Source organism: Terrapene carolina, unplaced genomic scaffold (genome assembly GCF_002925995.2).
Source record: "Terrapene carolina triunguis isolate 2854851 unplaced genomic scaffold, T_m_triunguis-2.0 Scaffold229, whole genome shotgun sequence".
Taxonomy (NCBI): Eukaryota; Metazoa; Chordata; order Testudines; family Emydidae; genus Terrapene; species Terrapene triunguis.
Window position 1 is genome coordinate 623,231 of NW_020664580.1, and position 14,539 is coordinate 637,769.

The window sequence follows — 14,539 nt, forward strand, 5'->3', positions numbered from 1 at the left end:
CCCCCTATAAAATAAATAAGCCAATCAATGCCCAGCGAGCCAACAAGAGAAGCACAGCTGGGTAGGGGAGGTAAGGCTCTGGTCTAGGGCCTGCTGCACATTGATTTCAATGGGCCTTGGAACAGGCTCTCAACCGGGAGTCCACAGCCCAGACCCTGGGCTACAGGCTGCCCCCATCACAGGTTGGGCACAGACACGTAGGGGGAGCAGCTGCAGCCCTAAGCCCCGCCCCAGCACTTCAGGGGGCTGCCGCCTGCAGCAGGCCCCACCCCTCAGCGCCCCGCCCCCGCCGCTCGCGCTTCCCCGCGGAAGCCCCGCCCCCAAGCCGTGTCTGGTTGACCCTTCAGGAGGCTATTAGCATCAGGACGTCAGGGCGCATGCGCAGTGTTTGAAAGCGATGGCGGCGCTCACGGAGGAGGCGATTCGGGAGAGAGTCAATCTACGGCATCAGAACCTCGGTAATCAGCTCCCATCCTGGGGGTGCTGCTCCTCGAGGAGGGGGTGGCAGGGATGATCGCCGGGGGCAGGAGCCTGGAGATGAAGACAGTAGCTTCCCTCGCTGGCGGTTAAAACCGTTAATCCAGCGGCACAAGGCGGGTTGGAAAACAAGAGGCGGGGCTTGTGTAGTGGTCCCGCCCCCAGAGCACCGCTGACCAATGGGAGGAGACGATTGACAGCAGTTGGGGCTCCCCTTTCTTGCCCTCTCCTACCCGGTGTGGCTGCCTCAGGCAGGCCGAGGGTCTGTGGGGGGCGGGGCTAAGACTCGCTGCACGCGCCAGTCAGGAGCTGCCCGACCCCTCCTATGGCGGTGTGTGAATGAGGGCGTGGCCACGCCTGGGCGGGGCTGGGGTCCCCCATCACGCTGCTCTTGCTGGTGACTGCTGGGCCCTGTGGTTGGTCAGATGCCCCCCAGCACCAGATTAGCAGGGATGTGCCATGGGGCAAGGCCCCTGAGCAGGGACACTTTGGAGACCAGGAGCCCCCGAACGGGGACACATCAGAGGCGGGAGCCTGCAGCTTGGCCACGACGCCCAGCCCTTCTCGCAGCACTCGGCTTCGCCTGTCACAGGGCTGTGCCCATGTCTGCTGCTAGTGGCTGCCCGGCCTGTTGCTATGGCACAACAGGGGAGGGCATAACCGCCGCCCCAAGTGGTTGAGGCTTGGGACCGTGGCGATGGTGGTCAGGGTTTGATTGCTGCCTGTGATCCTGGTGGTGGCCATGTGCGTGTGTGGATGTGCTTGGTTACACAGGTATTTGCCGTGAGCCCACCCACGTGTTCAAACTGTCCTGGATTTTAAAATGGCAGCTATTGTGATCGGAGCAGCCTGAATCCCACATCGTAAGGGAGGGGGCAGAGATGACTTTATACCACCTTTAGAGCTCCCTGATTCTACACAGGGGGCTGGTCCTTTGAGCGGCAGACAGATACAGCTGTCATAGTCCAGCTGTGCTCTGGCCATGCCCCTCTTCCCTTGACCATGCCCACATGCGCCCTATAGCAGGGACTGTGGAGGCAGTATATCACTGGTTAGGTGTTTAACTAGGGGAATCCCCAGTTAACTGATACATGGTGATTTTACAGTAGACTGTGTAGGAGGATCTGGTCCCCTCTCATGTTTCTTGTCCCATAAATATCTGGTGGCCTCCAAATTATGAGAGCCAGAAACCATTGCTTTATGCCATCTATTAAAGCTGCTGGGAAGCCCCACTTTCAAGCAGAAAAAAGTGGAGTATTAGCGTACATCTACATTGGAATAAAAGACCCCAGCATAGCCACAGCTAGTCCAGCTCAGCTAAATTGGGCTGCAGGGCTAAAAATTGCTATGTAGACATTTGGGCTTGGGCTGCAGCCCAGGTTTTGGGACCCTCCCCCCCCCCGCATGGGGTCCCAGAGATTGGGCTCTCCCTGAACCGAAACATCTACACAGCAATTTTACAGCCTGAGCTCTGGGAGCCCAATTCAGCTGACTCGGGCCAGCCACGGGTGCTTAATTGCTGAGTAGAGGTACCCTCGGAGTCCAATACTGCTGTCACTTAAACTGGTTTTAATCCAAAGTAACTTTGATAAAATTAAATGTATTACTCTGGTTATACACCAGTGTATCTCATAGCATTATATAGCCCAGCAGCTGTAGTGGCTCATGTCACGATGAGCATAATCTTCCACTTCTTTACAACTCATAGTCATTTATTCCAGTACAAAGCGAGTGTAATACTCTGCAAAATTGGAATCGGTAGATGAGTACATAAGATGGAGGCCCATTAGCCAGTAAAATTACCTTTCCTTTCTCACTTCACTTCCAGTCAGGATAGTGTAATCAGACTGATCTTTTTGCTTTAATTGGTATACCATCTGTGCACTTGGTACTATATGAAATTAGAGAAAGATCAGTTGCTGGTTTGAGTACCTTACAATCCTAATTAGACTAGCACGGATAAAACATAGCACACTGACTTACTAAGTGAAGATCCAAACTCAAAGGGATACAGATATCTTCCTTTGTGTTTTCCAACGCACTTCTCCCTAAAGTGGGTTAACATTAAAAGACCCCTAGAAAAAGCATGTCTTAGGAGTGCCTAAGTGTCGAGAACGAGAAGTAAGTTGGCATGCTAGACATGAAAAGAAGTAGCTTGGAAGAACAGACTGTTTTAATTCAGTTGTAAATTGGGAAAAGCTCTGGGCAACAGTAACCTGACTTTAGATGTACAAAGACAGTACCGTGTGGTTCTCTTGCAACGATAACAGCTAGAAACTTTGGGACACATTTTGCTTGCCGCTTAACAAATGTGCAATATGGGAAATGGCACAGAGAGCCTTCCCTTGCCAGCTCTTGCATGGTCCACATAAGGATCAGGGAGAATTCATTTGCTGTACTTGAGGGGCATGTAACATCCCAAGGATGCATTGTGGATGGTAGACGGATCTATTAGTGCTGTACACTGGCAAGCCATATACGAGATGGAGGAGGAAGTAAGCTGCACCCTACAAAGAAATGAAATAGTGGGCATGCAGCGTCTATATCAGAGGTGGGCAAACTACGGCCCGCGGGCCACATCCGGCCCCTGGGACCCTCCTTCCTGGGCCGAGAGGCTAGCCCCTGGCCCCTCCCCCGCTGTTTCCCCTCCCCCGCAGCCTCAGCGTGCCATGCCGCCGGCACAATGCTCTGGGCGGCTGGACAGTGCAGCTGCAGAGCCGCGGCCTGACCCGGTGCTTTGTGCTGCGCGGTGGTGTGGCTGGCTCCAGCCAGGTGGTGCGGCTGTAGTGCCACCAGCCACCGGTGCTCCAGGTAGCGTGGTAAGGGAGCAGGGGGGGTTGGATAGAGGGCAGGGGAGTTCGGGGTGGTGGTCAGAGGGCGGGGGTGTGGATGGGGTCAGGGCAGTCAGAGGGCGGGGAATGGGGGCTTAATGGGTGCAGGGGTCCCGGGGGGGCAGTCAGGAATGAGAGGAGGGGTTGGTTGGGGCGGCGGGGGGCGTCAGGGGTGGAGGTTCTGGGGGTGGACAGGGAGTGGGGAGGGTGGATTGGGCAGGGGTCCTGGGGGGGAGGGCGGGGGAGCATCAGGGAATGGGCGGGGGGGCAGGGGCTGGGCCACGCCTGGCTGTTTGGGGAGGCACAGCCTCCCCTAACCAGCCCTCCATACAATTTCCGAAACCCGATGCGGCCCTCAGGCCAAAAAGTTTGCCCGCCCCTGATCTATATGCTTAGGAACTCCCAGTGGTGTAAGGGTGGTTGATTCAGCATTGCTATGCTCAGAAGCTCCCAATGTTTCCTTTAGTGTGGTATGATACCACATTTCCACTATGGGCCTATCTACACTACCGCTTAAGTCAATGTAACTTAAGTCGCTCAGGAGTGTGAAAAAAAATCACCCTTTTGTGACGCAGGATACATCGACTTAAAGGGTGTCTGCACTGCGCTGTGTTGCCGGGAGATGCTCTCCCACTGACCTCTCGTTGAGGTGTAGTAATTATGCCGATAGGAGAGCATCTTCACCAGATGCTCTACAGCTGCGCCACTGTAGCATGATAGTGTAGACTAGCACTTAGTGTGGGTTGTACCCACAGCACCCAGTTGTACCCTCTCCCCCCCCCCATCTTCTTCAAATCAAGCCTGGATTCTGCAGTATTTAATGGCTATAGAAGAGTGGACTCATTACCGATGTACCCCCTTATGGCTGGGTGTGGGTATTAACTCTTTGCTCATCTAGCGCTCCCTGCTGACATCCATTCTGGCACTGCAGTGTCTCTTCTGTGACTCAGATCTCCGGCCAGGCCACATTAAAGTCTCTCCTCTTCGACAGTATCAACATCCCAAAGGGACCTTGTCCCACACAGCACTGGTAATCAATATGACATCTCCTGCCCTTCCAGGGCTCCTCTTCCATTCCCTTTTTCTGTCAGAATACTGGCCCTAGGACTTTTCCCTGGAATATTTTAACCAAACTCAAAAGCGAAATACAAACCAAAATGAAAGCAACTTCTGCCCCTTCCCTCAGGTTTAAATTTTTAATTCATCCTGGAGTCTCCCCCAGCTTTCTATTCTTCTGGAGAATGGTCACTCTCACAAGTTACTTCCCTGGAGCCTTGCCTCTTTGGATCCTCCACCTCTGTCTATCCCTAATATTGTCTGCCTATCGGTTGTTTTTTATCAAGTCCACTCTAGGAGTTCCTCCTTTCACTCTGCCATCAGAGCCTGCCCCAGGCATATAAACTCCCTCCTGAAGTTCTTCAGTTGAGTGCCATGCTGGATTTCTTTCCTGGAGGTCCAGGTCCTGCCTCCCCCCATGCTCACTGGCAGAGCATGCTCCATCCCAGTGACATCTCTGTACCTCCTGGTCTCTGGTACTCAGAGAGGGACTGCAGAGGTCTTTCCAAGTAGCCCCCTTCTGCTTTGGTCTTCCTCCTTTTATAGAAACCACCCAGCTCCTCCCTAGCCAAGCTTCATTTTTAAATAGGCCTAGCCCACCCTGTAGGTGAAATCAGGTGTGTTAATTGGCCTCACCAGCCCACCTTAACTGGTTCACCATCTGTGTGAGGTAAATGCCCCCATCACAATGGCATTGTGCTCCCTATCTATCATAGAAATCTTCCTGCTCACTGTTGCTTTTGTATGACTAAGCAGACTTTTTACAATAGTGACTGTGCCACCTTTTCTTTTTAACTGCAACTGCACACAGAGAAGAATAGATGGCCATTTAATTTTTTTTCGTGGGTGAATACCCACTTTGTCAGACGCATGCAAAAGCTTATGCTCCAATACTTCTGTTAGTCTATAAGATGCCACAGGACTCTGTCGCTTTTTACAGATCCAGACTAACACAGCTACCCCTCTGACATTTAATTTCTTCTTATTCAATTCTGACATCCCTGAGCCAGTGGTGTAGTCCTGAAAGGGCATCTACCAGAATGCCCCCACCAGCATGAACTCACGCACATGGTGCTTGTAGGGTCATGCTGTGGGGAGGATGCCATTTTGCCCTAAAATGGCATCCTCCATGTGGGGGTGACCTTGCATGTACAATTTACGTGAGTTCCTGCTGTGCGGAGGATGCCATTTTGCTCTACCAAATGCCATCTTTCATGTGGCATGACCTTGCAATGCATCATGCTATGGGGAGCATGCCATTTTGAGAACAAAATAGCATCCTCCATGCAGCAAAAGTGCTGATCCACTCTTCTGCCGTGATCCGACCTCACTACAGAACAGTCCTGAGCACATCACTAATAATACTTTTATGTTCTTTGCTCGAGGGATATCAGGTCAAGCACATTCTGTGAGGGTTTGATCCAAAAGGTGCTAAATGTCTGCAGCAAGGTGCTGAGCACCCTCATGTCCCACTGATTTCTATAGGAACAGTATATGCTCAGCAGGTGCTTACAGTCCATCACAGTCAAGCCCCACATGACCTGCAGTTGGGTTTTTTGGCCATTTGGTTATTTATCTGATGAAATATAAGCTGTTTCTGCTAAAAGAACTAGGGAAGAGGTTTTGTTTCATCACATAGACCCAGAAGACAAGTACAAAAAGGCTGCTTGGGTACATGCCAATAAATCCATTAGACTGTGGCATAACTGTTTGGTTAGAAACTAGATTTTAGTGTAGTAATTTAGTGGCTTCGTAAGAAACTGCCACAGATCTATTTAGTTGAAATAGGTATAATCTGTTCACAAGTTGATATAGATGAAATCTGACTGCAAGAAACATACCGTAATTTACAGGTGCACCCTTCTTTGGCCACATGTGAATGTCATTAGAATTTTGAGAATGGAAGCGGAAGTGTTGCTTTCTGTGGGATTGTCCTCTGCCTTTGTGGCTCAATTTCCATGCAGACAGCTTGGTGGGAAGCAATACAGATGGAAGGTGTGTTATCTTTGTCTGGGTCCTCTTTGCAGTTCTACCAAGCAGCATATCCGCAGGCAGTTTTTAAAATCTGCCCTCATAGGCACAAGGAGGCCAATCCCTGTCATTGTTAGCTCCACTTGCCAATGATAAATATTCTCCAAGTCATTGACACACACACAATCCTAAAATCACAAAAAAAATTAAACATGCATCTTGCATTGTCTGTCACTTCAATATCAGGTGTATTTAAAAGAATTAGAATAATTTCAATAACTTAATTTTTCTTATGATCAGTATATTCAGGTTTCACATTTTCTCATTGTAGCTGATGTCCGATCATTGTCTCTTCCTGGAACTTATCATGAAAAGATTACTCATTTAGGAAATTCTCTGAAAAATTTCACTCGCCTAAAATCCTTAGACCTCTCTCGCAATGCATTGGTTAGCTTGGAGGTACGTTTTTTGTTTAATTTTTTTAAATGATTATTTAAGATGTATATAACAGGAACTGGGTTGGGTCTTGAAGTCATGGAGAAGGAACAAGAGGATTGGGGGAGTCATATTGAGGGTTTTATGGAGGTTGGAACAATATCCGGTTTTTTGGTGCTTTGCAAACCTGGTACCTTATGGAAAAATAATGGAGGGTACAGGTGAAGGGGGAGCCAGTTTACCTTCTGATAAACTTAAAATTCAGTATCTGTAAAGAAAATAAGTATTTTGTGAGCAGACTCACTACCTGTTCCATTAACAGCACAGCATGCAGATCCTGATTTAGTCCCTGATCCTGCAAACACTTGTGAGTAACTTTTTTTTTTTTTTTCACAAGTAAATGGAGTTGGATGGCTTTGGAGGATTGGTAACAGAATACAGAGTGTGTAATCTCCAAATGACAATTTTGAATCTAATTTGGATTAGTGGTCAAAAATTATTTTCTGGTGGTGGTTCAGAGCACTGTGTGAAATGATTTTGTAGTTTTAGTCTATTCCAAGTGGGCTGGAGTCCAGATTATAATTGGCACCCTTGGTCATAGTCTCAGCAAAAGCTGGCATGGAGTCTGAACTAATGTATTAAACTTACAGGTTTTCTTTCTCGAAGACTGTGGCATTTCAGTGGTTTAGTATGGGGAAACATGCATTGCGAAGCCTGTGCTATAGCTCCTTTGTAGTTGAAGGAGGATTTTAGTTTCAAGTGCTATCAATCCATCACCTTTTTCAGGTTAAAAAGACTTACACTCATGCTTAATTTAAATACAAGAGTTCAACCAGTGTCATCGGGACTCTTCATGTGGGTAAAAATAAGCATGTGCTTAAATCTTTGCAGGAACAAAGTGTAAGTATGTAATGGCTTATCTCAACCCTTTTTGTGAAGAACAGCATCAATATACTACATTACTTTATTTTACATAATATCTGTAACATTTCTCGATAGCTTGAAGAGCTCAAATTGATGAAGGTCAATACTTAAGAGGTGCTCAGTTCATATTTAAATTTCACCACTCTTAACTAATTGTTCATCTTGCTCAGCAAAATAATGTTAACTTCAAAAATGTTTTAAGTGTCACTAGAAATTTTTAAATATTTAAAGATGCCACTAGAAGACAGAAGAGCTTTATATGCACATAACAGATATGGCATGGGCAACAGTTATTAAGTTGTCCCCAAGTGCTCTACCACTCAGCTACAACCCTTGTCTGGAAGGAATATCTTCTTGGAGGATAGTTTTGATACAGCCAAAAAGAATAACAAATAATGTCACTTGTGATTTGTGTTTGTGAGGTTTTTAAAAATGTTCATGTGTGCACTTGAACCTGGACTGAGACCAGCAACTCATTTCACATAGGCCACCAAACAGCTACAGGCAGATGGTAAAGACTATTAAATCACTAGTTGCCTGGCTTTGATTTATATCAATGACCTAGTGTATTTCACTCTATGAAAACGTACAGTTTATTCAAGTCATATGTGAGTACAAACTAATATGGTTTCTATTTTCTATACATTAACAGGGTATTCAGCATCTCATATTTTTAGAAAAGCTCAATCTCTATTACAATCACATTTCATCACTATCAGAAATATTTCGACTTCATAGTTTAACTGCGCTCAAGGATGTGGACCTCCGTCTGAACCCTGTAGTTAAAAATGAGTCTGATTATCGTCTTTTTGTTGTGCACATGCTTCCTAACCTTAGACGATTAGGTAAGTACAATTCAGAACTTAACTTGAGTTCTTGAAATTTTAGATATAGTATTAAGTATCTTATATGAAAGAGAAATATATATGTGTATGTATCGAGAATATGTCTGTGGCGTGTGATTTATGCAGTTTATTCCATATGAGTGCCAATGAAACCTTTATACCATGTCCACATTTATTCTTTATAGGCTATATATGTACTTTTAAGAATGTGTTTTTGGTGGTTTTCTAAAATGTATGGAACAACTTTCCAGGTGGAGGGAAACCTTTGTTACCATAATAATGGCTAGCTAAATGGTCAGTACGACTTCTGATACCCTTTTTTATTTATAACTTTTAAAAAAATATGAAAGAATATGATTAGATTAGAGAGGAAAGCTAGGCCAGTGACTAAAGAGCTAGCTTGAGACCCAGGGTCAGTTTCCTGCTCTGCCACAGGCTTCCTGGGTGACCTTGGGCAAGTCACGTAGGTCCAGATCCACAAAGGTATGTAGGCTCCTAACTTGTGAAATCAGTGGATGTAAGGAATCTAAATACATTTGTGAATCCGAGTCTTAGTCTCTTTCCCAGCTACAGAACTGAGGCATATAGAGAGAGAATAGTACTTCTCTGCCTCACTGGGTGTTGTGAGGATAAATACATTAAAGACACTGAGATGCTCAAATACTGTGATAATGGGGGCCATATATGTACCTAAGATATCTAGATAGATTGACTGGAAACCATCTATCTGTGCACATAGCTAACCTACATTAAAGCATGTTGTTTTTATTACCATCATGCTTGTGCTTCTTTGTGAATGCAACTTGTCTTAAATTAAACTGTAAGCTCTTTGGAGCAGGATTTTTATTTATTTTTTATTTTTTTAATTGTGTGTTGGTTCAGGAATCAGTAGGAGCCATGTGCTGTACCAACAGCATGAAGTGACAGATTTAGCACATAGCTCCAGCAGCATTCTGTGGCTGATGTGACATTACCAGCTTAGTGCATGTTAGGGTCTGAGACAGAGCCAATGTCATTTATCAGCAGCAGGGCTGGCTATTGCATGAACTTAAATAATGAAGTTCAAAGCTGATGTGCAAAAACCTTCATTACGTGGTTATTTGGGGTATTCAGCACTTTGTTAAACAATTATAGATCATTCCAATATCCCATTGCAGATGTTCTTTTAGTGCAAACAGTTTTATAGAGACTTTACGGGTGTGATTTTTCTAATGTGCTCACCGCTGGTCTAACTTAGCTCCCGTTGTCTTCAGCGGTAGAAGAATAAGGCCAACACTGAGAGCTTTTGAAAATCCCACCCTATTTTTAATATGAAAAAAACATTACCAAGTTTGACTTTGTGTTTTGAAAATGCAAAATACTTTTTCTGAATAAAGATGTTTTGAATAAAGGTTCAGAGTAAACATTTTGTAATATGAATGGGTGCTCTATTCTGTTATGCTTTTGTATCAATATTTTCTATGAACATATGATTTGATTAATTAGACACACAAATATGCACACAGCTACTGCACAAATTAACTGTATACGTAAATGTTTTGATAAGAAAGCTTACTGTTTCCTCCTTGCATTTATTTGTATTTCAAACTTTTTGATAATGCTTATCAAGACTTGTGCCCACAACTAACCTGTTACTAGTGGATACGTAGGGAAGAAAACCATATCCTGCTCCCTGTAGGATTCTGTTAGCTTCTGTGAACCAATCCAACAGTTATACCAAAACAGAAGAACTAACTATTTAAAATATCACTCTGAGAACTTGTCTTTTCCCCTTCCCATAGAATTGTTCAGAACAGTGACCCATTTTCAGTAGTCTGTAGCTTTGTGTATCTTTTGCTGTCAATAGTGTAGTTTGATTTAAGTATCAGGATCCTTTAAAAGGGAATGTTGGGTACATGCAGCTATATTACCAGAGCAAGATGTTAACTTTAAAAAAAAAACAAAAAAAAAAACCATGCCAAATACAAACCTCCCTTTAACTACTCAACAAAGTGACAAAAGTTAATTGTCCTAATTTTCTTTGTATAATGGTCATTACGGCCATCTTCCCCTCCTGCTAGCCTTAGAACAGAATTCACTTATGTCTATGTGAGTGGAGTTGCCAGTCAGCCCCTAATATAAAGCTTTATTTTCATTGCGGAGTCAAAGGGAGAAATCTTGGCCTACTCGAAATCAATAGAAGTTTTGCTGTTGACTTCAGTGGAGTCAGGATTTCAACTAAAAGGTTATGGCCTCTGGTTTCATTAACGAAAAGGTACGGTCGAACACCAGAGTTACGAACACCAGAGTTACGAACTGAGCAGTCAACCACACACCTCATTTGGAGCCGGAAGTACGCAATTAGGTAGCAGCAGACACAAAAACAAAACAAAAACCTCACAAATACAGTACAGTACTGTGTTAAACGCAAAGTATTAAAAAAAAAAGAGAGAGCAGCATTTATCTTCTGCATAGTAAAGTTTCAAAGCCGTATTAAGTCAATGTTCAGTTGTAAGCTTTTGAAAGAACTAACGTTTTGTTCAGAGTTATGAACAACCTCCATTTCCAAGGTGTTCTACTGTAATTCCAAATTCACATTACATGAACCCATGAGCACTAGGTGGAGCCCCCCGTTGGGGAGGCTAGCCCCCAGCTCCGCCCCTTTGCCCAAGGCCCCCTCAGCCAGAGCCCTAAGGCCCCCCCCCTCGAGCCCGAGCCCCCCCCCCCCCCCCCCCCCATAGTCAGAGAAGCCCCGGGCCAGCTGGAGCCCCCCCACAGCACTGTGCCTTCCCAGACCCCAAGCTGCCCTGCGTGAAAATCTCTTGTTTCTTCTCTTCCGGGAGAAGAACCTTAGCTTTTGATATGCTCCATGAAGGTTCTGGGGTGGCTGAGGAGGCGGTATGTGTTACTCAGCTTCATCAGTAATCTCTCTGGAGTCCAGGGAGATTACTGATGAACCAGAAGCTGAATAGCAGATACCTCCTCCTTGGCTGTCCCGGAACCTGTATGGAGCATAATAATAAGAAAAAACTTCCCGCTCCAAACCCACAACTGGTGTCTGGAGGTTGCCACTGTGCCCGGGCAGGCTCAGCCTTCCCTGACCTATTATACCCGCTGCCACATTGCTGTTTCTAGGCTTCCTTTCCTGTCTGCCATTCTCCCTTATATCCTGGGTGGAATCTAATAAGCTATACCTGGCCCACTAAGTCAGAAGAGCCTGAACTTCAGCTCCTGATGGGGCTTCCAACACCTGCTATCAGGATGAGGAGAATCATTCCTCTCTGCTACAGTCTATTTAAATGTGATGGGGTTGTTTTCCTACAAATGAATTATGAGATAACTTGAAGATTGGTGAAAAAGGTAAAAAACCTACACAACCCAGACATAAAACTTTAAGCCCCCGGAGAGTGGGTTGGGTTTACAAAACTTGGCTCTGGAATAGCAATTATGTTCTATAACACTAGCCTAGGCATATGCACGTGTTGCCATTAGGAGCATGTTATGTATTTTCCTTAAAACTGACATGATAATATCTGTGCCCTCACGGATTATCAGAGGTTTATCTTCTGTAAATGAAGTCAGGTTGAAGGTGCCATGATATCGCTCTAATTTCCTGAGTTAAAAGCTATAGTGAAAAATATTAATGACATTGACTCCTTTTTGTGTGGCTTTTTTTCTAGATGATCGACCAGTGAGAGATAGTGAACGAAAAGCATCCCTTTTGCATTTCACCACAGATCATGCATTTGAATTAAAAGATTCTTCACCAACAGCAAAAGTGAATGAAATTGAAAGGTATGAACAAAGTAACAGAAGCAGTAGTTTTGAAGTGCTGGAAAGGAAATTAGGGCTTAATTCAAAAACAAATATTGCACTTAGGCAAGCTTATAAACATTCTTAGTGCAAGAATCAAAAAGTGCAGCTGTGGAAACGTATGGAAAATCTTCAAGGCTCTCTTGTCCCATCAGTTTAAATCCTATGAGTTACTTTGGGGAATTACTCAAGTCTGTGTCTGACAAACCTTACCAATTTGTTACTTGTGCTTTAAATTCCTCAGGCAAATTTCTGTGTGTTTTGAATACCACAGGTCTCTGGTTTAGGAATTCTCGCTCATTACCGGTTACATGATTCCTCTTTCTTCATTTGTCAGTTAATGCTGTTCATATTCAGTTCTGTCTTTGTCGATTTCTTGCTATAAGTAAGCCTTTCTCTGTGCTGTGCCCATCAATTTGTATTTTTATAATGACACTAATCTCTGGTATCTGAATGTGGGATCTATGAAGGTACTTAGGCATGTAAATTCCAGTTTGGGCTTAGCTGCAATCCACAAAATGCCTGCCAAACAGTGGAGGCATCAACTCACTCAGTGCCAAATTTTTCAGAGTAAATGTCCCCCTCCCCCAGTGCTTATGTTCCTGCTTCTGGGTCGGCATGCTGCTGCTCAACTCTAAGCTCTTGGACACCCCAGACATATTCATGAACCAGGGGAAGATAGGTGTGTGACGGGTTCCCTCCCTGGTGCCACCTGATGTATTGGGGTACCACTGAGCCCACCTGTTCCACCAGCCTGGGCTCCCTTACTCTGTCCTGCTGAGCCAGACCCTCAAGTCTCCTCCAATACACACACAGGTAGGGACACACCCAGCTACAGAAAGACACAGACACTGAAATCAGCTCTGCGTGGGTAGGTTTCAGCTAGGGAATTGCCCAGCACTCAAGTGCATACCCCCTCTGGAGTGCAAACCCAAAATTGTATCATCTTGCACTGCAAAGAAAGCTGTACAGAGTAAGCTCATGAGATTCACTCCCTCCCTCAAAGTGGTGAAAGATATGCACAGCTTTTTTGCCCCCCCCCCCCATTATGAATTCCACAAACTGGTTTTAACAAAACCAAGTTTATTAACTACAAAAGATTATAAGGGTTAGGAAACAGATCAAAGCAGATTACCTATCAAATGAACCAAACACCCAAACTAAGCTTAAGATACTAAAGAAACTGGTTACAAGTAGTAATTTCTCACCCTAAATGTTGTTTTTGGTAGATTTCAGTGGTTCTTGAAGGCAAGCTGCTCTTACTTGCAGCTTAAAAATCCAGATATTTCTTTCACAGTCCAGACACCTTTCTAGCCTGGTCTCAGCTCTTCTCCCCCCACTTTGTCTTCGTTTCTTAGATATTTCCAGCAGTCATTCTGGGTGGGGATTCAGTGAAGAATGACCCTGATTATGTCACTCCCCTGCCTTAAATAGGTTTTACATGTAGCAGGAGTCCTTTGTTTTCCAGTGTGGTTCCCCACCCCACCCACCCTGGAAACATACTGGTATTCTATCATGAAGTCCAGTACCAGATGACTTGATCATATGACCCTGCAGTGTCAAAGCAGCCATGAGTCAGAGGTTTTTTGTAGCATCCCAGGAAAGCTCAGGAAGGTGGGAGATTAGCATCTTCAAAGACCTATTGTTCTCCCTAATGGTCCATTGACTTGTTCCCAGCTAGCCAGCCAGACTGGTTGCATTCTGTCTGGTGGTTGTTCCCCAGGTGCAGACACTTTTGTAGTACAGATGTATTGTCAAAAGTCCTAACTTCAGATGCAAAAATGATACATTCATACAAATAGGATAATCCTATTTTGTAAATAACCTTTCCAGTGATACCTCATATGATCTATCTTGCATAAAATACATTGATTGTGTCAATCATATAATATTACTCTGAAAAATATGGGAAGCAGCGTCACAAGGTGTTCATCTGTCTAAGTTGCATGTGGAGCCCAGTAGAGCAAGCATGTTGAGGCCACCTACCAGATTAGGTCCCATTCAAAATCTGGTTGGAGGTGGTGGTGATAGTGTCTCCCATTTTATAATTTTTGTCCCAGTAGTTAGGGTCTCAATGGGAGGTTCAATTACCCCCTGTGCTGGAGGGGGAGAAAGGATTTGAACTGAGGTCACCTAACTCTCAGTAGAGTGCTGTGCTATGTTCCCTGTAAGCTGCACGGCTGCACAGCAGTCTCTCAAGGCCCGCCA

At 45.1% G+C, this 14,539-nt stretch overlaps 1 protein-coding gene across 2 annotated transcripts in view; it reads left to right on the forward strand.

Moving 5' to 3' along the window:
* The first annotated feature begins 397 nt into the window (after positions 1-397).
* The window catches only part of CEP72 (centrosomal protein 72), a 46,947-nt gene continuing 32,805 nt past the window's right edge, over positions 398-14,539 (forward strand). For both annotated transcript variants that reach the window (XM_024218564.2, XM_024218565.2), the window contains exons 1-4: positions 398-458; positions 6,667-6,794; positions 8,347-8,539; positions 12,199-12,313. In XM_024218564.2, the coding sequence (XP_024074332.2) occupies positions 398-458; positions 6,667-6,794; positions 8,347-8,539; positions 12,199-12,313 (497 nt within the window). The remainder of the gene's footprint in view (positions 459-6,666; positions 6,795-8,346; positions 8,540-12,198; positions 12,314-14,539) is intronic.